At 44.3% G+C, this 24,627-nt stretch overlaps 1 protein-coding gene across 3 annotated transcripts in view; it reads right to left on the bottom strand.

The window, feature by feature from the left end:
• The window catches only part of LOC134945751 (uncharacterized), a 708,129-nt gene that overhangs the window by 332,643 nt on the left and 350,859 nt on the right, over positions 1–24,627 (bottom strand). For all 3 annotated transcript variants that reach the window (XM_063935217.1, XM_063935218.1, XM_063935219.1), the window contains one exon: positions 15,793–16,080. In XM_063935217.1, the coding sequence (XP_063791287.1) occupies positions 15,793–16,080 (288 nt within the window). The remainder of the gene's footprint in view (positions 1–15,792; positions 16,081–24,627) is intronic.

Raw genomic sequence — 24,627 nt, forward strand, 5'->3', positions numbered from 1 at the left:
ACTATACAGGTACCACATGCAGTTACAGAAATATTGCAACAGGCAAGAACCAAACATCTGTCTGAAGCAAGACTTACCACATATGAAGTAGCACTTCTCAGTGCCTCCAATCTCATCATCAAAAGATGTACTACCCTCAACCCCACTACACTGATACCAGCATTTGTTAAATCACAAGATTCAAAAGAAGGTATAGTAACAAATTATGAAGAAGATGAAGAAGAGGAACTATATGAAGGAGAAATAGAAGATAAAAAGAATGAAAGCTATTCTCAAAATTTTCATGATATGGAACAAGAAACACAAGGTCTTCCAAATGTCACTGATGTCCCTTTGCCCGATCCAGCATATACACACTCTTTGTGGACGGTTCCAGATAATGGTACTCCCTATACAGGGTATGCAGTCACTTCATCTACAGAAGTAATTGACTCTGGCTCCTTACCTTCCAGCTAATCGGCACAATCAGCAGAGATAATAGCCCTTACAATAGCTCTGGAACATGCAGAAGCACCACAGCCAACATCTACACAGATTCCCGCTATGCATAGGGAGTGACGCAAGATTTCTGGCCCATATGGAAAAGCAGAGACTTCAAGACAGCACGTGGCAAAGATATACAACATGCTTCACTAATCAGGTACCTGTTCAGAGCTCTGCAAGGGCCACACAAAGTGGCAGTAATTAGGATCCAGGCACACACTAGAAACAATAGGAGAGAATGAGAAAGAAGCCTGAAAAAAAAAAAAAAAAGAACGGAACAACAGCAAGATGGAGTATGGAGAAGTCAAGACAGACTTTGCTTACTAAGACATGGAAAAACTCATACAGGAAAAGAACAAATGACTGCACTAGTCTCCAAGGTTAGGATAGCACCTGGATTTGGACAAAGAGCAGCAGAGCATTGCAGGAACTGTTGGATTTGTGGAATACATAATCCAGGCCAGAGAACACGTACAACCTTGGGAACTATCCCAAGACCTCAATTCCCATTCCAGAGACTACAAATCGACTATATACAGTTGCCCAGGTCCGGCCCTTATGTATATGCCCTTGTATGTACCAATCTTTTTACCAAGTGGTCTGAGGTGTGGCCAGTGGCCAAAGCAACAAGAAACTGTGGCCAGAATGTCTACTAATAGCTTTGTTCAGTGTCAGGACCATGCCAGACTGATGTACAGGCCTATCTCCATATGAAATACTGACTGGAAGTATACCTAGGACAGGCTGTTATTATCCACAACAACTTCAGCATAAAAATGGGAATTTGGCAGGATATGTGAAAGCTTTAACTGATCAGTTAAGTAATGTACATGTTTTAGCTTTCTCTCCCCTTCCAGAACCAGATTCTGAAGAGCGCTTGAACCTAGATTCGAAGGACCTTATCATGTGTTACTAACCACACCCACTTCTGTGAAGCTCCAAGGAAGAGACTCCTGGGTACACGCATCTCACTGCAAAAAGACAAGTGTGACTCTTGAAACACCCCCATCATGAAACTGTATATTCTTCTCATTGTTGCAAGTGTGGTAACAAGTATATTGGCATGGGGGGGGTCATTCCGAGTTGTTCGCTAGCTGAAAATGTTCGCAGTACAGCGATTAAGCAGAAAATCGTCACTTCTGCGCATGCGTATGGGGCGCAATACGCACGCACTAAGTACTTTCACAACGGCCGATGCAGTTTCACACAAGGTCTAGCGACGCTTTTCAGTCTTACTGTCCGCCACAGAGTGATTGACAGGAAAGGGGCGTTTCGGGGTGTCAACTCACCATTTTCAGGGAGTGTTTGAAAAAATGCAGGCATGCCAGGAAAAACGCAGGCGTGGCTGGGAGAACGCAGGGCGTGTTTGTGATGTCAAATCCAGAACTGAATGGTCTGAAGGGAACGCAAGATAGGAGTAGGTCTGCAGGTACTCAGAAACTGCACTATCTTCTTTTGCTGGCGCACTGCGATGCTTTCGTTCGTACTTCTGCTAAGCTAAGATACACTCCCAATGGGCGGCGGCATAGCGTTTGCACCGCTGCTAAAAGCAGCTAGCGAGCGAACAACTTGGAATGAGGGCCATGGTCTCCAGCAGTACATTTACAGTTGCTGGTAGAAAGGGGGACAGATGGCAGGTGTGGGTGGAATAATAACACTAAACCTCGCAAGGAAGGTCACCTCACTTGCCCCGCCTTTTAACCATGTGTAATAGTTAATTTTACCATTTCCGGGGGCGTTATTATGGAGATTTTAATATCCCAGAAGACCGCAAAAATGATTATAATACAATCTCCCAATGCCACACTCACATTCTAAGATAGTGTGCCAAATATTAGTTGCTGTTAAGTCCTTATAAATTATTAGGAAAATTGGAAGAACATTTAAAGGAAGTTAATTACTCCAACTATCAGGCTCTTATGCAGACTGTAGTGGAAGGTAATCAAATAGTAAAGATAGCACACAAACTGAGGGAGAACTTGGAACACCATTGGTGGGATATATTTACTGGATATTCTCCTTCAATGAAAAGTTTGTGTCATATATTCAGCACCCGCTTTTGGCAATTATAGCTGTTATGGTGATACTTGTTTTTATAAATTGCTATATGTCCTGTTTCCTCAGAAAGAAACTCACACGCTTGCGCAAGGCATATGAAGAAAAGGCTCTGCTAGGGTAGGAAGGGTGGAATCTAAGCCATCCTTGGTATTGAATGGTTAATGCCCTTGCTACTCAGGGATTGTCTGGGTAGTTCAAAAGTAGGTACCATAGGGTGGTGAGGAAACCCCCTTTCTATATCTGGCAACTATGGTATATTTTTATATTATGAAAAGGAGGGAGATATAAGGGTTAAATTAGATGCTTGCAAATCAAATATTGAAAAATATGTGTTTTGGACCTTGAGCAGCTTGTAGCAGATACTATATGGAATGTTCCAGCCACACAACCCTGTAGAAACCTTGAGGAACAACCATAAGATACAAAGGCTCGAACTTCCTGTTTGGTGCTGCATGGAGTAGCAGCTCCCTGAGCCAGCTCCAGTGCCAGCCACCTATCTACCCTGCTACACGCCGTTTCCAGGCATCTAAACACCCCCTTACAGCACCCCATACCTGCCTCAGGATGCTCCCCCTGTGTATGGATCGCTTCCTTGCCGGGATGCCAGGGAAATCAGCCCGTTCGTGGCCCGATCCTGATCGTGGGTCCACATCCAAAATGGCACCTGCCACTCAGCCTGATGCCGGGGACCCTGACTCTGGACCACAGGCTGACGGACCTGCTTAAAAAAGGTCAGGTAAACAGCCTCCCAATGTTGAGCAGCCCCCTGACCTTCCTCTGTACTACCAAGATATAGTTAAAGCAGTGAGAGAGACAGTGCAGCCCCTGCTCCAGGAACAAGCACAAACACATGCTGCAGCTTTGCAACAAGCAGTTACTGTTATAAAGAGTCAGTGTAAACAACTTTCTAAACATATCTCTCATGTTGAACACACTGCTGGGCAAAATTTCCAAGTTATAGCTGACATGAAGGAGGGTATGATCAAGTTACAGGATTCTGATGCACTGCTGAGGGCGAAGTTGGACGATCTCGAGAATAGATCGAGGCAAAATAACCTCCGTCTGATTGGCCTTCCGGAAGCCATCAAAGGACCCGCGTTGTATGACTTTCTGCGTAATACCCTGCCTGATTTATTGGGGATACCTGACATTTGTTCTGATTTAGTTGTGGAAAGGGCCCACAGGATGTGTCCTGTGCGTATGTCTTCCTCTGCTAGACCCAGACCGGTGCTGTTTCGATGCCTCAACTTCTTACACAAAGAAGCCCTGTGGTCTGCATCACGCAAGAAGAAGGATCTCATTTGGGAAGAATCTCGGCTCTTAGTGTTCCAAGACTATTCCGCTGAGCTTACCAGGCTGCGTAAAGCTTTTCCCCCTACCTGTTCTAAATTGGGCCAAGCGGCGCGTAAGTTCGCCTTGCTATATCCGGCGAGATTGCGGGTATTTGAAAGTGCCTTATATAAAGATTTCACAGTTCCTGAGGATGCAGAGGCATATATCTCTGAAGCAAATCGTTCCGAGAATGAGGCCAACTATGTTGACCCAAGAATTTCATGGATAATGTGTAATTTGCCAATTTACACATGATAGCTGTTCGTTTCTGCAGTGCCCTTGTCATTTTTATTTTTCCCTAATGTTTTGCAGTCATGTACACCTTGTCTGACTCTGGACATGTCTTCAGACAGGGGCAGTCTCCGTACTGTTCTTTCCTTTCCTCTGGTCATATATTTATGTTTGGGTAACCAGTACTCCCTTTTCTCTGACGTCCTAGTGGATGCTGGGGACTCCTTAAGGACCATGGGGAATAGCGGCTCCGCAGGAGACTGGGCACAAATAGAAAGCTTTAGTACTACCTGGTGTGCACTGGCTCCTCCCCCTATGACCCTCCTCCAAGCCTCAGTTAGATTTTTGTGCCCGAACGAGAAGGGTGCACACTAGGTGGCTCTCCTGAGCTGCTTAGTGAAAAGTTTAGTTTTAGGTTTTTTATTTTCAGTGAGTCCTGCTGGCAACAGGCTCACTGCATCGAGGGACTAAGGGGAGAAGAAGCGAACTCACCTGCGTGCAGAGTGGATTGGGCTTCTTAGGCTACTGGACACCATTAGCTCCAGAGGGACCGATCACAGGCCCAGCCTTGGAGCTCGGTCCCAGAGCCGCGCCGCCGGCCCCCTTACAGAGCCAGAAGCAAGAAGAGGTCCGGAAAATCGGCGGCAGAAGACATCCTATCTTCTACAAGGTAGCGCACAGCACTGCAGCTGTGCGCCATTGCTTCTCAGCACACTTCACACTACGGTCACTGAGGGTGCAGGGCGCTAGGGGGGGGCGCCCTGAGCAGCAATAGAAACACCTTGGCTGGCAAAAAATGCATCACATATAGCCCCTGGGCTATATGGATGAATTTTAACCCCTGCCAGATTTCCACAAAAAGTGGGAGAAAGGCTCCGCCCCCTTCTCGGCGGCCTATCTCCTCAGCACACAGGCGCCATTTTCCCTCACAGCTCCGCTGGAAGGACGTCTCCCAGGCTCTCCCCTGCAGTCCTGCACTTCAGAAACAGGGTAAAAAAGAGAGGGGGGGCACTAATTGGCGTAATATTAACAATACAGCAGCTATATAGGGGAGAAACACTTATATAAGGTTATCCCTTTATATACATATAGCGCTCTGGTGTGTGCTGGCATACTCTCCCTCTGTCTCCCCAAAGGGCTAGTGGGGTCCTGTCCTCTATCAGAGCATTCCCTGTGTGTGTGCTGTGTGTCGGTACGTTTGTGTCGACATGTATGAGGAGGAAAATGATGTGGAGGTGGAGCAATTGCCTATAATAGAGATGTCACCCCCTAGGGAGTCGACACCTGAGTGGATGGCTTTATGGAAGGAATTACGTGACAATGTCAGTTCTTTACAAAAGACAGTTGATGACATGAGACAGCCGGCTAATCAGCTAGTGCCTGTCCAGGCGTCTCAAAAACCATCAGGGGCTCTAAAACGCCCATTACCTCAGATGGTAGATACAGACGTCGACACGGATACTGACTCCAGTGTCGACGGTGAGGAGACAAACGTGACTTCCAGTAGGGCCACACGTTACATGATCACGGCAATGAAGGAGGTTTTAAACATTTCTGATACTGCAAGTACCACTAAAAAGGGTATTATGTGGGGTGTGAAAAAACTACCCGTAGTTTTTCCTGAATCAGATGAATTAAATGAGGTGTGTCATGAAGCGTGGTTTTCCCCCGATAAAAAACTGATAATTTCTAAAAAATTATTGGCATTATACCCTTTCCCGCCAGAGGTTAGGGCACGTTGGGAAACACCCCCTAGGGTGGATAAAGCGCTCACACGCTTATCAAAACAAGTGGCGTTACCGTCTCCTGATACGGCCGCCCTCAAGGAACCAGGTGATAGAAAACTGGAGAATATCCTAAAATGTATATACACACATACTGGTGTTATACTGCGACCAGCGATCGCCTCAGCCTGGATGTGCAGCGCTGGGGTTGCTTGGCCGGATTCCCTGACTGAAAATATTGATACCCTGGATAGGGACAGTATATTGTTAACTATAGAGCATTTAAAAGATGCATTTCTATATATGCGAGATGCACAGAGGGATATTTGCACTCTGGCATCAAGAGTGAGTGCGCTGTCCATTTCTGCCAGAAGAAGTTTATGGACGCGACAGTGGTCAGGTGATGCGGATTCTAAGCGGCATATGGAAGTATTGCCTTATAAAGGGGAGGAGTTATTTGGGGTCGGTCTATCGGACCTGGTGGCCACGGCAACAGCTGGGAAGTCCACATTTTTACCCCAGGTCGCCTCTCAGCATATAAAGACGCCGTCTTATCAGGCGCAGTCCTTTCGTCACCATAAGGGCAAGCGGGCAAAAGGCTCCTCATTTCTGCCCTGGGGCAGAGGAAGGGGAAAAAGACTGCAACAGACAGCCAGTTCCCAGGAACAGAAGCCCTCTCCCGCTTCTGCCAAGTCCTCAGCATGACGCTGGGGCCTTACAAGCAGACTCAGGCACGGTGGGGGCCCGTCTCAAGAATTTCAGCGCGCAGTGGGCTCACTCGCAAGTGGACCCCTGGATCCTTCAGGTGGTATCTCAGGGGTACAGATTGGAGTTCGAGACGTCTCCCCCTCGCCGTTTCCTGAAGTCTGCTTTACCAACGTCTCCCGCCGACAGGGAGGCAGTATTGGAGGCAATTCACAAGCTGTATTCCCAGCAGGTGATAATCAAGGTACCCCTCCTGCAACAGGGGAAGGGGTATTATTCCACGCTGTTTGTGGTACCGAAGCCGGACGGCTCGGTGAGACCTATTTTAAATCTGAAGTCTTTGAACACTTATATACAAAGGTTCAAATTCAAGATGGAGTCACTCAGGGCAGTGATCGCGAACCTGGAAGAGGGGGACTATATGGTGTCTCTGGACATCAAAGTTGCCTACCTCCATGTCCCAATTCACCCTTCTCATCAAGGGTACCTCAGGTTTGTGGTTCAGGACTGTCACTATCAGTTTCAGATGCTGCCGTTTGGATTATCCACGGCACCCCGGGTCTTTACCAAGGTAATGGCCGAAATGATGATTCTTCTTCGAAGAAAAGGCGTTTTAATTATCCCTTACTTGGACGATCTCCTGATAAGAGCAAGATCCAGAGAACAGTTAGTAGTCGGAGTAGCACTATCTCAAGTAGTGCTACGGCAACACGGCTGGATTCTAAATATCCCAAAATCGCAGCTGATTCCGACGACACGTCTGCTGTTCCTAGGGATGATTCTGGACACGGTCCATAAAAAGGTGTTCCTTCCGGAGGAGAAGGCCAGGGAGTTATCCAAACTAGTCAGGAACCTCCTGAAACCAGGGCAAGTCTCAGTGCATCAATGCACAAGAGTCCTGGGAAAGATGGTAGCTTCCTACGAAGCGATTCCATTCGGCAGATTCCACGCAAGAACGTTCCAGTGGGATCTGCTGGACAAATGGTCCGGATCGCATCTTCAGATGCATCAGCTGATAACCCTGTCCCCAAGGACAAGGGTGTCTCTTCTGTGGTGGTTGCAAAGTGCTCATCTTCTAGAGGGCCGCAGATTCGGCATTCAGTACTGGGTCCTGGTGACCACGGATGCCAGCCTGAGAGGCTGGGGAGCAGTCACACAAGGAAGAAATTTCCAGGGCTTGTGGTCAAACCTGGAGACATCACTTCACATAAATATACTGGAGCTAAGGGCCATTTACAACGCTCTAAGCCTAGCAAGACCTCTGCTTCAAGGTCAGCCGGTGTTGATCCAGTCAGACAACATCACAGCAGTCGCCCATGTAAACAGACAGGGCGGCACAAGAAGCAGGAGGGCAATGGCAGAAGCTGCAAGGATTCTTCGCTGGGCGGAAAATCATGTGATAGCACTGTCAGCTGTGTTCATTCCGGGAGTGGACAACTGGGAAGCAGACTTCCTCAGCAGGCATGACCTCCACCCGGGAGAGTGGGGACTTCATCCAGAAGTCTTCCACATGATTGTGAACCGTTGGGAAAAACCAAAGGTGGACATGATGGCGTCCCGCCTCAACAAAAAACTGGACAGGTATTGCGCCAGGTCAAGGGACCCTCAGGCAATAGCTGTGGACGCTCTGGTAACACCATGGGTGTACCAGTCAGTGTATGTGTTCCCTCCTCTGCCTCTCATACCCAAGGTACTGAGAATTATAAGACGGAGAGGAGTAAGAACTATACTCGTGGCTCCGGACTGGCCAAGAAGGACTTGGTACCCGGAACTTCAAGAGATGCTCACAGTGGACCCGTGGCCTCTACCTCTAAGAAGGGACCTGCTCCAGCAAGGACCCTGTCTGTTCCAAGACTTACCGCGGCTGCGTTTGACGGCATGGCGGTTGAACGCCGGATCCTGAAGGAAAAAGGCATTCCAGAGGAAGTCATTCCTACCCTGATCAAAGCCAGGAAGGATGTGACCGCACAGCATTATCACCGCATTTGGCGAAAATATGTTGCGTGGTGCGAGGCCAGGAAGGCCCCGACGGAGGAATTTCAACTGGGTCGATTCCTGCATTTCCTGCAAACAGGAGTGTCTATGGGCCTCAAATTGGGGTCCATTAAGGTTCAAATTTCGGCCCTGTCGATTTTCTTCCAGAAAGAATTGGCTTCAGTTCCTGAAGTCCAGACTTTTGTCAAGGGAGTACTGCATATACAGCCCCCTTTTGTGCCTCCAGTGGCACCTTGGGATCTCAATGTAGTTTTGGGATTCCTCAAATCACATTGGTTTGAACCGCTCAAATCGGTGGATTTGAAATATCTCACATGGAAAGTGACCATGCTGTTGGCCCTGGCCTCGGCCAGGCGAGTGTCAGAGTTAGAGGCTTTATCTTGCAAAAGCCCATATCTGATTTTCCATTCGGACAGGGCAGAACTGCGGACTCGTCCTCAGTTTCTCCCTAAGGTGGTGTCGGCGTTTCACCTGAACCAACCTATTGTGGTGCCTGCGGCTACTAGGGACTTGGAGGACTCCAAGTTGCTAGACATTGTCAGAGCCCTGAAAATATATATTTCCAGGACGGCTGGAGTCAGAAAATCTGACTCGCTGTTTATCCTGTATGCACCCAACAAGCTGGGTGCTCCTGCTTCTAAGCAGACGATTGCTCGCTGGATTTGTAGTACAATTCAGCTTGCACATTCTGTGGCAGGCCTGCCACAGCCTAAATCTGTAAATGCCCATTCCACAAGGAAGGTGGGCTCTTCTTGGGCGGCTGCCCGGGGGGGTCTCGGCTTTACAACTTTGCCGAGCTGCTACTTGGTCAGGGGCAAACACATTTGCAAAATTCTACAAATTTGACACCCTGGCTGAGGAGGACCTGGAGTTCTCTCATTCGGTGTTGCAGAGTCATCCGCACTCTCCCGCCCGTTTGGGAGCTTTGGTATAATCCCCATGGTCCTTACGGAGTCCCCAGCATCCACTAGGACGTCAGAGAAAATAAGTATTTACTTACCGATAATTCTATTTCTCGTAGTCCGTAGTGGATGCTGGGCGCCCATCCCAAGTGCGGATTGTCCGCAATACGTGTACATAGTTACCAAAAATCGGGTTATTGTTGTAGTGAGCCATCTTTTCTAGAGGCTCCTCTGTTATCATGCTGTTAACTGGGTTCAGATCACAAGTTATACGGTGTGATTGGTGTGGCTGGTATGAGTCTTACCCGGGATTCAAAATCCTTCCTTATTGTGTACGCTCGTCCGGGCACAGTATCCTAACTGAGGCTTGGAGGAGGGTCATAGGGGGAGGAGCCAGTGCACACCAGGTAGTACTAAAGCTTACTATTTGTGCCCAGTCTCCTGCGGAGCCGCTATTCCCCATGGTCCTTACGGAGTCCCCAGCATCCACTACGGACTACGAGAAATAGAATTATCGGTAAGTAAATTCTTATTTTTGATTATGATAGGTGGTGGTGGCTAGGAGTGAGTACCTCCACGCTGCATAGTGCAAGGCCTTCCTTTCCTGAAGAGAGAATTCAGCGTTTTCCAAGAAAGGAATTCTCTGAAACTGTGTTTTTTGTTTTACTGTTAATATGTTTATGTGTTGTTTTGGTGTGGCTGGGTATGTCTGGTTGTCTTGTGTCCCCCTCCCCCTTCCTCAGGTTCCCCCCAGTATTTCCTTACTTTTCTGTTCACGAATTGATATTATTATTACACTGTTTTATATATTGTCTGTCTGTCTTTCTCAATATAAGACGAATTTATGGCTACTCTTAAAGTAGCGACCTGGATCAAAAGAAAAAAATGTCTTATGTACCGGAATAAATTGAAGCTAGATTTTGTACTCTTGCAGGAAACACATCTCCTCTCCCCCAAAGCCCAAAAATTGGGTACTTTAGGCTGGCGTGTTCTTTCTGATGCCCCCTATTCCACAAAAGCTAGAGGTGTTATGATTCTAGCCAGATCCCGACTCCAGATCCAGATAATAACATCTGTCCCAGACCCAGAAGGCCGGTTTATAGTACTGGAAATTGATGTTTATAATATGAGATATGTTTTCTGTGCCGTTTATGCCCCCAATAAGTAAACAATTTATCCGCCTACTCATTTCAAAACTTCTCCCGTATTTATCTATGTCGTTAATTATAGGTGGGGATTTCAATATGATATCCTCGAAAATACTGGATACAAATTCTTCCACACACTCGAGATCCCCCCAACAAGCTTGGTATGTCACGAACCAATCTCTCACCTCTGCGGGTTCTGGGGTTCATCCGTTGCCGGTGCGGTTGCTTGCGGTGCTGTGCGGCCGTGTAGGGACGCGGCGCGATCGGAGGCACAGGTGATGCAGGAGCTTGGGAGTGCAGGGACCGAATGGCCAAAGGCACCGCTGTGTGTCTGCAGTATAGGAGGCGGCCATGTTGGAGACCAAATAGCAATTCAGAGCACTTGTGAAAACACCTGTGGGTGAGTGTAGCCAATCCCGTGCTTGTGCTGCCTTTAAGTAGGCTGGGATTATGTGTAGCCAATTCCGTGCTTGTGCTGCCTTTAAGTAGGCTGGGATTATGCTACTCGGAGCCAGTGCTTCGTTGTATCTACGCTATGCCTTAGCTCTGTGCTCTCTCTGTGCATTCCTGTGTGATTCCCGTGGTCCAGATATCGCCTCCGCTCCCAGAGGTCCGTCTGCAGCCTTCACTGCTGAAGATCCACCAGCTCCCTGCTGTGCTGTCAATCACTCACCCAGTGGCAAACTATTGGATTCCCAGAGTCTTGTATGAGGTTACCCTGTCTGCCTGCTTCAACCACACAGACTTTGGAGGATTCTACTAACATCAGCTGTTCGTTTGCTCTGCACCAAACTTAACCCTTTCATCACCATTGTCGTCTGCTGCAGTTTCACAGTGATCTTCAGAACTCGCAAGTAACCCATTTCAGTACTTTGTTTTCTGTGTGCTACAATCAAGGACAATTCTTCTCAGTCTTTCAGTTAAATCTTTAAACTTCATTACAAATCTCTACAGTTACTTATTCATGTCTGCATTATCCAGTTAACACAATTTACAGTTCAGCATCAAAGCTTGTTTCTTTTGTACAATTCATCATGCATTCATAAACCTGTTTAAATCTCAGTTCTATGAACATTCTCTCAATTTATCATTTCTACCACATATGCAATACGTCAGTTTATATACAGTGATTTATAATTTGTCATTTAACCTTTTACTGAAATTGTTGCTTACAATAAATATATGAAACGTAACTTTCTTCGTCCTCCCTGCTTTCATCATACCCCAGCACCTACACCTGTGGTTGGTCCAGGGTTAGCGGATTCACAAAAACACCTGGTCCTGAAATGGTATTCCATATATAATGCAACAATCGAAGACTACTGATGTGTGGAGATTCTTTCACCCTATGGAGAAGGAATTTACATGTTTCTCTGCCGCTCATCATACATTGTCACGTATAGACTTCCTCCTATTGTCTGATTCTTTAATCCCCAGTTCGGTGTAGACTAGTATAGAACCTATTGCCATCTCTGATCATTCTTTGGTTTGGGGGGAATTTTCTACTTCTCTGGATGTGGGTGCTTTTAGGAGGTGGCGATTTCCTACTGATTTTGCCTCCTCTGTTTCCTTTAGGGAACAATTGATAGTGTTTTGGGAGGACTTTCAAAAGGAAAATGCTGACATGGCTCTAACTGACTCTCAACTTTTTTGGCAGGCCACAAAAGCTGTTCTTTGAGGTCGTATAACAGAATTTGTATCTCGCCGCAAAAAGCAGTTTGCTGACACTTGTAAATTAGCCCAACAGACATTGACTGAGACTTGTACTACTTTTAAGATGAAACCCACATTATCCTCCAGACATCTCTACCTTGCAGCTAAAACCCACTTTGAGGCCACTTTAAAAACCTTAGGCGATAGATATGCCTTCCATAAAAATCATAGGTTTCACCGGTTTGGAGATAAAACAGGACGAATGTTATCAAATTTATTAAAGGGAGTTTCTCCAGACTCGCTTATACAGGAGCTTAAACGCCCTGATGCTTCTCTTGCTACAGAATCTAGAGATATAGCGGCTGTGCTTTCCGGTTTTTACTCGGATATATATGCAAACCCCCAGATTGACTTGGATTCTAAATCTTCTTTTTGCCAGTCTCTGCAGTTACCGGTTCTTGATTCTTCTCTGGCTAATGGCATCTGTGCTCCAATTACTCTTCCAGAAGTTGAGAAAGCAATAAGGTCATTGAAGCCAGGTAAGACTCCAGGTCCCGATGGTTTTTCAGGGGAATTTTATAAAATCCTACATTCTCGCATAGTTACAACCCTGACGGACGTGTTCAACGTTATTTTGTGTTCCCATAAAATCCAACGATACTTTAATGACGCCATGATTCGTCTTCTACCTAAACCGGGGAAAGACCTTAATCTCCCGGGCAGCTATAGGTCCATCTCACTGCTTAATGTAGATTACAAATTATTTACAAAAATTCTAGCAGACAGGTTAAAACCCCTTTTACCCTTTTTAATTCATATAGACCAGACTGGATTTATCACTGGGCGGCACTCCTCTAACAATATTCGAAAAGTCCTGGCTGCGGCGCACTGGGTGGGGCTCAGTGGGGACCAGAACCCACACTTTATATTGTCTATAGATGCTGAGAAAGCTTTTGATTTAGTCAGTTGGGATCATCTGTTTACTACGTTATCACACTTTGGGTTTCCGCTGGGCCTCTCCAGTGTGCTGCAGACCCTGTATGTCTCCTCGAGCTCACGTATACTCTGCAATGGCTATATCTCTGAACCAGTGCAATTGCATAGAGGTACCCGACAGGGCTGCCCCCTATCCCCCTTACTGTTCGCCCTAGCTATAGAACCTCTGGCTGTAGCTTTGAGAGAACTCCCGCAGTTTTCTGGAATTTCTATCGGTCATCAATAATTGAAATTAAGCCTTTTTGCTGACGACATGTTATTGTTTATTACAGACCCCCACAAATCGATACCAGCCATAATGTCCTTGCTATTCAAGTTCGGCTCCTTTCCTGGATATAGAATTAATATGTCTAAATCTGAACTTTTACCACTTAACCCCTCCGCATTACACATGGCCTCCTCTCCTGTCCTTTTGCAATTTACATTTAACACTTCCACACTTAAATACTTGGGCATCCTTATCCCTATAGAGCTTTCAAATCTTTATTCAGTAAATTTTTCTCCTATCCTGACTAAGGTGTCGCAATCTTTATTTTCTTGGCCTACGCTCCCTATCTCCTTACTAGGTAGAGTAGCCGTACTAAAAAGCATCATATTCCCTAAGATTTCTTGTGCTCTTCAATTATTACCTCTTCCACTTAACAACTGTGATCTTTTTGCTTATGACAGACTATTCACAAAATTTTTATGGAGTGGAAAACAATCCCGCATAGCCCTATCCAAATTCAAGCTTAAGAAACCCAAGAGGTACCGGATTTAGCAGCGTTCTCCAGGGCAGTTTCTTTTAGATACCTTTCAGATTGGCTATTAGAGTCTTCCACCTATGCTAACTATGATATTGAACAAGCCCTTGTGGCACCGTATGATCTGCGTGCACTGATACATACCCCCAAAAATCTGTTACCCTTAAGTGTCTAGAACAATATACTATTTTGGGATACTTACCAAGCTTGGGTGACCATAAATTTTGCCTTAGATAGACATCCTGGGCAATCTAGATTTATTCCATTTTTGGGCAACCCTTGTTTTACACCGGCTTTGGAAAACATCAGGTTTCAAAATTGGAAACAGAATGATGAGAGATGTTTTTGATCCAGGAGGTGTTCTGTACTCCTTTCAGGACCTAGTGGAGAAGTTTGGACTTCATTGCTCAGACTTTTTTATGTATCTCCAACTTCACCACTATGTCCAGTCCTATGCCTGTGTGGAGGTCCGAGGATGGGCCTGATCCCCTGGTAGCTTTGCTCACTAGGACGAACAAACAAGGTTTCAAGACCCAATGGATTTACTGGTATCTACTACCTATGGATAAGAAGTTAAATAAGATGTGGTTACTTTGGTCACAGAGGTGGAGTGTTGATTTTTCACGGGATGTAGCTTGGGCAGATACCTTTTAAAGTTGTACCAAATGTATTTAAAGTGTTACACTCTTCCCAACTGCAGGAAACACATTACAAGTTTTTATACAGAGCCTATATATCGCCAGGAAGGTGGAAACATGGTTCCTGCGGAATCAGGCAGGTGCCCCAAGTGTAAGGCACCAGATGCCTCCTTTATGCATAATTTCTGGCATTGCCCCAAGATAATGAAGTTTTGGCACAAGGTACAATGGTACATAAGCCACACTTTTGGTATTAACATCCCCCTGACTCCGGATTCCTTTCTGGGCATGTTTGTTTCGACCTGGAACTTACCTCGCTCTCACTCAAATTTTATTCCCCTATTATGGGTGATTCTTACAGTTGGGAATAAACTGATTTTAACTCAATGGATCTGTGCGTCCCCCCCCCAAGGTTGGAAGTTTTGAAATCCTCTTTGATAACACTATTATACTTTGAGAGGCAATCCACCTTGCCAGATTTAGGTACCAAAGTAACCCTCTTTTATAAGAAATGGGGCCCCCTGGTGGAATCCTTAGCTCCTTTGCAGCGCACTCATATAGTACAACTGTTTGATGGCCTTTCGTTGACATCTTACAAAACCGTGTCTGATGACTGATCATTTTGTCTATTTGTTCTGTTATTGCCCCAATATATGTTTTCAAAAAACAAAAAATAATTTATTCTCTTTTTGACTACTGGTAGGGGAGTCCTGATCCCCCCCCCCCCCCCCCAAGACTCATGAAGACTTGCTGATATAACAGAAACTTCATCATATGATGCTTGCTAGTATTCTCTGTATTCTGTAGAAATTTGTAGTCATTACCAAACCCCTTTGTGACATATTCATGATATATTCATTATGTGAAAACTTTGCCATAAAACCCCCTGGAAAGTAAATGAGCGAGAGCTCAGAATCAGCTTTGACTTAAGATTACGTGTTTGTGTCTTGATTTCTGACTCCCAGCAGCTGGTACAAGAATCATCAGACAACTGAAGGATATTGCTAAACAAACAGAATATCCCTAACACAGGTATATCATTTAGTCACAATCCCTTTAATGTGTACAAAAGTATAGTCCGTAAATGACTATGCACCGACTTTTGGCATAGTTATATAATTTAGTGTTAATGATATATCTCAGACAATAATAACTATTTAGAATATAGTGTCAAAAAAACTTACAGAGCATGCCCTGAAAGACTGGCATCAGTTGATACTCTAAATCCATGTCTTCCATTACATAGCGGTTGTGTTTTCTCAGAGCTATTGCCACTTCCTTCTTGCCATGGTCACCCCAGGAGCGCACTGTATGACACAGGTCTCTCATCTTGTCCTCAGATGTTGGTTTGTTACACAAATCATTGTACTGCTCCTGTGTCAGCAGCTCCTGGTCCAGCAGATCATCTAGGACCGGATCTACCATCATTATTCTTCTTATCAGAGCTGAATCTTGTTTCCAAAGAAAGTCATCTGTAGGTGATAAAAATTATAAATAACATTTTCAATGTTTCTTAGAATCTCTTGATCGGTTTTTCATACATTGATCTCAGGGGCAGAACTAGTGGTGGTGCAGCCAATACATTGAACTGCAGCCCACATCTGGTGACATTAAAATGAGTCTGACACTATATGCTGCTCGTCCGGCCATAGAACTAATGATCACATTAACCATACAACCAGAACAACATTTCCAAGCAGACACAGCAGGCTCAGCACAGCGTATAACATTACAGGACCTTCCCATATCTCCCTGCCCACCACTGTCCCACCATCCAATCAGGATTTATCTTGTCCCATTTCCTCCAGTAATTCTGCTGAGTTAGAATGATTGCTCCCTGAATCATTGCATAGCTACAGTGATGACCACCCCTGAAGAAGAGCTGAGAGGGAACTACAGCAGTGATGGACTAACTGATATGAGGTGGAGCTGTCATCATTTGCAACGCTCAATGCTGCAGTTGCTGTGTCTGGACCAGGACCCTCTTCTGCAAAATAAGGTGAGGGTGGAGATAACATGATAGATGGCAGGGGTTGGTACAGCGTGAGAAGAAGTGGCAGAGCTAAGGCGCATTAGCACTGCCAGGAGAGTGTGGGTGTGGGAGGGGGGTTATGCAGGATATGTGTTACTTGGAGTGTGTGTGTGTTGGAGTATGCAGGAGATGGCCACCGCTTAGTGTGTGTGAGGCGGAGGATTGGTTTGCAGGAGACGGGCACCACTTGGGAGTGTTTGTGGAGGGAGGTTATGCAGGAGATAGGCACCAGCAGTGTGTGTGTGTTGGGCTAAAATTGTAGGAGATGGAAACTACTTGGAAATTGTGCATTTGGGAAGTTATGCCGAAGAAGTTACTACCAAGAGTCCATACGTGTATGGGGTGCAAATGTGGCACATCAGGGACCTGCCAAGTTGATGGGTGCTGTAAAGTACAGTACCATAGTGGGGTGCACAGGATACACTAATACCCCTTTCACACCACTGCAATAACCCAGGTTATTGCCTGGTTAATCTGGGTTGCAGATCAGTGTGAAAGACTTCCCTAAAGATAACCCAGGTTCAATGACCCTGGAATCCAACCTGGTTAGTGAGCTGGGTTGGTCCTGGAAGGACTTGGCTTATGAACAGTATGAATGGGTGACCCAAGTCATCCAACACAGGTCTCATTAATACCCTATGGAGAGGTGGCTCACCAGCGTTTGGCGATGATGTCATCTCCAATGGGCCTGCACTGCCTCAAGGGCCACCTTCATCCCTGCATCCAATCACGCATTACACTGTGGCACCTGCTGACCGCCCTCCACCACAGCTTGAAAACATGGAGGTGCTGGCCCAGCTCTCCCTATCAAATCACACTCTAGAGTCCATTCCAGTTTTCATGTCTCTCTATTCATGTCTCTCTCTGTCTCTCCCCCATGTATTTTTATTTTTCTGTCTCTCTCACACACACACCCACATACATACATACATACATACATACATACATACATACATACATACATATATATATATATATATATATATATATATTTGGTATATAAAATTTATTCACAATGAAATTGTTAAAATACACAGCGATACATTGACAACATCTGTACAGTTTCCCAGAAGGGTGCTTTGTGTTATTGCAGTTTGTATTAAGTCTAACAAGATTCTTATTTGATGTTTATACAGTACAGAAGTTGAGAAGAACATAAACCCAATGCGTTTCATCCCAAAGGACTTCCTCAGGGGTACAGAATCCAAAATAACTGATAAATGTAACACAATAAAACAGTGCACCACTGGTTGTGCCAGATTGAGTAAATCTAAAAAACATTTATTTCTACCTACTGTATAATGGATAGCATAAAGATATAGAAAATATTGTGAAGCGTCATTGGCACTTACTATCAAGAGATCCTATTATAAAAACTATTCTTCCAGCTTACCCCAAGTTTGTTTATAGGAAAGCTCCTAATCTTAAAAACAAATTAGTTAAGAGTGCCATGCCACCTAAAAGATCAGGCAGGATAAAAACCAAAGGATTCCATATATGTGCAGTCTGTAAGATGTGCAGAAGCCACACTACGCAACCTAGTAAACTGGAAAATTTCACCTCTGTGGTTACAGGCAAAACATATGCTATTACCGATTTTATAACCTGCAATACAAAAAACTGTATATATTTATTAGAATGCAACTGCGGACTGCAGTATATTGGACGCACGTCTAGACGGTTAAAAGATAGATGGGCTAAACATTTACAGAATATTGATAAAGGTTATGAAAATCATTCCATCTCCAGTCTTTTTTTTTTTTTTTTACATTTTATTGAAGAAATGCACAACATACAAAAAATATATGCATAAGTAATAAGTAGATCTGCAACAGCAAGTGAGTTAAAGCATACATGAAATATATCAGGTAAACAAACAAAAATGAATGTTGAGGGGGACACACATCCTGCACATCGCGCACAAACACATAAATCAAAAGGCAACAACACAATCAATTTTAAACTGTGTCAACGAGAGCTCAAAATGGAGGACAGTTCAAGGAGAGCATCTCCAAGTTGTACCAGGAGGTAAGTAATACCGCTTTCCGCATTATGGGGGTCATTCCGAGGTTTTTGCTCGTTGCTGATTTTCGCAACGGAGCGATTAAGGCAAAAATGCGCATGGTACGCAGTGCGCATGCGGTAAGCATTTTAGCACAAAACTTAGTAGATTTACTCACGTCTGAACGAAGATTTTTCATCGTTGAAGTGATCGGAGTGTGATTGACAGGAAGTGGGTGTTTCTGGGCGGAAACTGGCCATTTTTTGGGAGTGTGCAGAAAAACACAGGCGTGCCAGGAAAAAGCGCGGGAGTGTCTGGAGAAACGGGGGAGTGGCTGACCGCATGCAGGGCGTGTTTGTGACGTCAAACCAGAAACTAAACGGCCTGAGCTTATCGCAATCTGTGAGTAGGTCTGGAGCTACTCAGAAACTGCTAAGAATTTTCTATTTGCAATTCTGCTAATCTTTCGTTCGCTATTCTGCTATGCTAAGATTCATCTCCCTGAGGGCGGCTGCCTAGCGTGTGCAATGCTGCTAAAATCTGCTAGCGAGCGAACAACTCGGAATGACCCCCTATATCTCTTTGGGCCAGAGGCAAAGTTTTTATATAAGGCAACCAGGTTTGAAAAAATTTGTCTGCCCTCGCCTCCTTATTAATGGACATTTCTAACCAATCCATATTGAATAAATGAGTGATTCTAGGCAGTAATAACGTAAGGTTCAAAGTGTCAGAGGATATCCACTGTGATAGGATGGTCTTCCTCCCTGCGGCAGCAATTTTTGATATTAAGTTGCGGTGTCCCATGGGCGGCCTCCCACTAGAAGTCGGATATATATCCTAAAGGGCCCATTCAGAAAGGGCGAAAGATATACCCAGAGCGTTTTGAATATAATTACGTACAAGCGACCAAAACTTGGCCACCTCAGGGCAGCTCCATAAACAATGATAGAGATCTGCATCAGGAGCTTGACACTTAAAACAGGCAGAAGTCGATGATATACCCATAAGACAGCGCAACCTAGGTGTAATATAAGATCTATGTAAGATCTGATATGTCATTTCTGCATAAGATGCTGAAATCAAAAGTTTATTAAATCGTACAAAGGCATAAAGTATACATTTGAGAGGTAACGATGGAAAATCATTTGTCCACGTAGCCATACCCGTAGATAGAGTATCAACATTCACGGATCGTTTGATATGTACATAAATAACAGATGTATAGCAACCCCTCCCTGGGCAGCAATGTAGCGCACCATCCAGCACATTCGCCGTGTCAGATATAGACAATTTAGACACCACCTTTGTAGCGTAATTGCATATCTGAAAATAAAGAAAAAGGGGGATATACAAATGAGGGAATTTCTCTACCAAACAATTGTGGGAGAGCACTTTAAGGGATGTTGGATCTATAATCTGGTAAAGTAAGCGCAAACCTCCAAAATACCAGTCCCTAAGCACAGAAGATGTAGTAGTGTAAGGCATTTGAAAGTCCTTGTTATGTGATAGTGGAAGAAATAGTGTGGTATAGGTCGAGATGCCCATCCGGGAGCGAGACCATCTCCATGCCATACAAGTACTAATTAATAATAGGTTACAGGCCACATGTGGAGGATATGTAGTGGGTTTCATATGTAGTATACTAGGGAGGAGAATGTTTGGACAAAAGGCTTGTTCCAAATCAGTATTCACAAAATCAGAGGATCCTTGTAACCAATCAACCGGTATTCTGTATTGCGCTGCTAAAACATAACTGCGTATACAAGGCAAGTTAATACCCCCATAGTTTTGACTTTGGCTTAACTTAAAAAGCAAAATTCTAGGCTTTTTCCCGGCCCATATGAATTTACTCATGGCCGTAGACCGTAACCGAATATCTGAATCCTTAAGCATCAAAGGGAGCATTTGTATAGGATAAAGCAGTCTGGGGAACAAGATCATTTTAATCAAATGGCATCTGCCAATGTATGAAAGCGGGAGGTGTTTCCAAGATTGAAAATCTGCCATAATGTGAGAGATTACTTTCGGGAAATTAACCGTGTAAAGGTTAGATGGAAGCACCGGGATATTAAGTCCCAGATATTTCAGAGAGGAGTGCACCTATTTAAAAGGAAAACGGCCATCCCACCCCTCCACAGCTTTTGAATGTAATGCCAAGGCCTCTGTTTTAGATTAATTTACCTGGAACCCTGAAATGGACTCAAAGGTATGAAGCAGCCTTATAAAACTGGGGAAGGCCTCTTGAGGGTTAGAAAAATACAATAACAAGTCATCAGCATAGGCTGAGACCTTAAGCTCATGAGGACCAATTTTTATGCCTAGCCAGTCAGTATGGTTGTAGAACTGCCTAATAAGGGGATCTAGGGCTAAGTCGAAAATTAGGGGAGATAAGGGGTAACCCTGCTGAGTGCCCCTGTGGAGTGAGAAACTATCAGTGTTCAAGCCGTTTACCGTGAGAAACGCGGTCGGGCTAGAATATAACAGGCGAAAAAGTCGGACAAAAGAGAAACCCAAATTTTGTAGGTGACAAAGCCTAAGGAGATGGTTCCAGGAAACTTGATCAAAGGCTTTATCGGCGTCACAGCTGACCAATAAAGAACTTATCCCAGTTACCCTTGTGGATTGGGTAAGAGCAGCGACCACTTGTCTAATATTATGTACAGAAGACCTGCCTTTCACAAAACCATATTGGGAAGGGTGAAGCAACTTTGGAAGCAATAACTGTAGACGCTGTGCAGGCAAGGTAGTGAATAGTTGTAAATCTTGGTTTAGTAAAGATATGGGGCCGTAGGACTGTATTAAAGTGGGATCCTTCCCAGGTTTGGGTATAAGGATAATACGGGCTTGAGTAAAGGAGGGAGGTGGGGCTTGGCCAGAAAGAACGAATTAAAAAGGACAACTACAGTAAATGAGGGACGATATGTGGAGCCAATATTTTATAATATTCTGCGGATAAGCCATCGGGGCCTGGAGCCTTACCATTGGTTAGGCGTTTTATCACAGATAAAATTTCTAAGTCATTAGTAGGGGCAGTAAGAGATTCATGTTCCTCATCCGTCAAAACCGGTGAACCTGCCGATCTGAGGAAGGACATACCTAAAGAAGGGTGATCCGGTGGAGCAGTATACAATGTCTTAAAATAATTAAAAAAAGAATCTTATTTCTGAGGGAGCAGTTAAAACCTGGCCGTCTGAGAGATTACGCAAGACAGTAAATGGGAGGCGTTGACTTCTAACCATGTTAGCCAGCAATTTGCCTGACTTATTACCCCATCTAAAGTATCAATGCTTTTGAAAATCTAAGACACATTGGGCACGCTCGGTACATAGAGTGTCATAAAGGTGTTTAGCGGTCAAATGTGTGTGGCGAGTCTCGGCGATGTCAGATCTCAACATATTTGCATATGCTGCGGTCAAGGCCTGTCCAAGATCCATATACCTCTGATTAAGTACTCTCCGTTTATGGGCAACATAATTAATTATATGATCGGTTTTGATGCGGCCAAGAACAAATTAATGTTGTCCATGTGTTGTAGATTGTCATCCACATAATTTAGAAAATGTCGTTCTAAATCTAATTTGAAGTCAGGGGAGTCATACAGATATGAGGGAAATCTCCAATTGATTGAAATCATTGAGGGATTAGAAAGAGATAAAGTGAACCAGGTAGGGGTGTGATCGGAGATGGCGATATTTTCCACCTTAGATTGAGAGACCCTGGAAAGTAAATGTGTAGGCAAAAGCCAAAAGTAAATTCTAGTGGAGGTGTGGTGAGGATGAGAATAAAAGGTGTAATCCCTTTCCACAGGATACTGACACCACGGGTCCGACAGTTGCAAGGAAGAAATCAAAAATCGTAATGCGGATGGCACGCTACCCCGCCCCCCAGTACCTGATCTGTCTAACATAGGGTCCAAAGTAGCATTAAAATCCCCACCCAAACTGAAGGCCCCTTCAGCCCATTCCTGTAATTTAACATAAAGATCGGTAAAAAAAAAAGGCACCATTCGGGCCATTGGGTGCATATATAGTGGCTATCGTGTAAATTGAGTTTTCAATGCGCAGTTTAACAAATAGAAACCTGCCTTCAGAGTCATACAATTTATCAAGGACAACATAACATAGGTACTTATGAAGATGCAGCATCACACACCTTTTTTTAGTCGTAAAGGAGGCAGAGAAGAATTCCCCTATCCAAGTGTCCCGCAATTTATTATTGTCACCCTCCCTCCAATGGGTCTCCTGGAGTACCGCTACGTCCGGTTTAAGATGTTTAAGTTGTTGTAACACCTTTTTCCTCTTTATAGGGGTAATTAAGCCCTCCACATTCCAGGATAGGAATTTAATATGTGTTTTTCTACTCAGTGATAAAGTAGCAGGGTCTATAGGATTAGCCAATACCACATTTAGTAAAAGAAGTACATTTGAATACAGCAAGGAAAGGAGTCCCGCATTTCCCAGCGAGCAAGGGAACTACAAGGTGTGACAGCGTGTGACCCCCCAACCCCAACAACAGCATACAACAAAAGAATACGAACAAAATAACATACGACATAAGTCCTGCAGTTCTTCCATTTTGTAACATTATAAGAACCAACACAATACACCATAGCAGTCTATCATGAAACAAATATAAACCTCTGATATGAATAAGGGGGGAAAGGAGCTGGAGGAAAGAGAGGTGAAGAGAGCTAGAAAAGGAAGAGAAAAAGGAAATAACAAAAAAGCAGGCAATGAGACGGAACAAGAATAAGACCCCGGGAATGGCGTCAGTCAGAAACAGCCTTGGACATAAAATAACATGACATGAACGATAACAACAATAATCTCAAGTTCACTACCAAATACAGTAAAGACAGGGTTGAATTTCTAGATCTTAGTATATCTGTGGAAGAGGGACAAATACAGACCAAAACCTTTAGGAAGAATGTTGACGTGAACAGCCACATCCTATCCACAAGTGAACACCACCCCAGCTGGTTGAAATCCATCCCCAAGGGACAATTCACACGAATTAGGAGAAACTGCTCCAGAAAGGAAGACTACATCACCCAGGGGAGAGAGCTTATGGGGGAATTTGAGGAGAAAAAGTACAATGTTCACACATTAGAAGAGGCTTTTATGGAGGTAGGGGAAAAGGATAGGAACCAACTACTAGAATACAAAGAAAAAGTCAACACACAACATTCAAATGAGGTATTGTTTGTTACAGATTACACACAACAGGCAAGGTCCATCCAGCAGATTATTAGAAAACACTGGCCGCTTCTATTAGAAGATGAGATCTTAAATGATATTCTCCAAGAAAAACCAAAAATTGTATATAGAAAAGCAACAGATTTGAAGCAGAGATTGGTACACAGCCACATACAGCCAAGACAGATGACACAATCCTTCATTAACCAGACAGGACCAGGAGAGGGTTTCTTTTACTGTGGAACATGCATAGCCTGTAAGAACATGGGAATGTCAAGCACTAAACCATCTACTAATTTCATTTCCAATAATACCCAGAAAAAATACAAAATAAAGAACAGACTTACATGCAACAGCAAACAAGTCATATATTTATTGGAATGTGGCTGCAAAAAACAATACGTGGGAAGGACCATACGTAAACTAAAGATAAGAATAAACGAACACATCCGTAATATTAAAAAGGGCTTAGAAGATCACAATCTTTCGAAACACTTTAAATATTATCATGGAAGTGACCCACGGTCCCTGAAATTTGTAGGGATACAGGAGGTACAGGCCAACTGGAGAGGGGGGGATTTCACGAGCAAGATTAATACCGCAGAGCTCAGGTGGATGTATGAATTAAAAACCTTATCCCCTTTTGGTCTTAATCTTGAGAATGAGGTTAAATCAATAGTGTGCAGAAAGTGACTTTAGGATTAATCTTATCTCATCACACTATATTCTTCCCAGTTGCATTCTCTTTAATCTTTCAAATTCTCTGTCATTTTTTTGTAATAAATGAGTT

This window comes from Pseudophryne corroboree, chromosome 7, assembly GCF_028390025.1.
Source record: "Pseudophryne corroboree isolate aPseCor3 chromosome 7, aPseCor3.hap2, whole genome shotgun sequence".
Classification (NCBI taxonomy): domain Eukaryota; kingdom Metazoa; phylum Chordata; class Amphibia; order Anura; family Myobatrachidae; genus Pseudophryne; species Pseudophryne corroboree.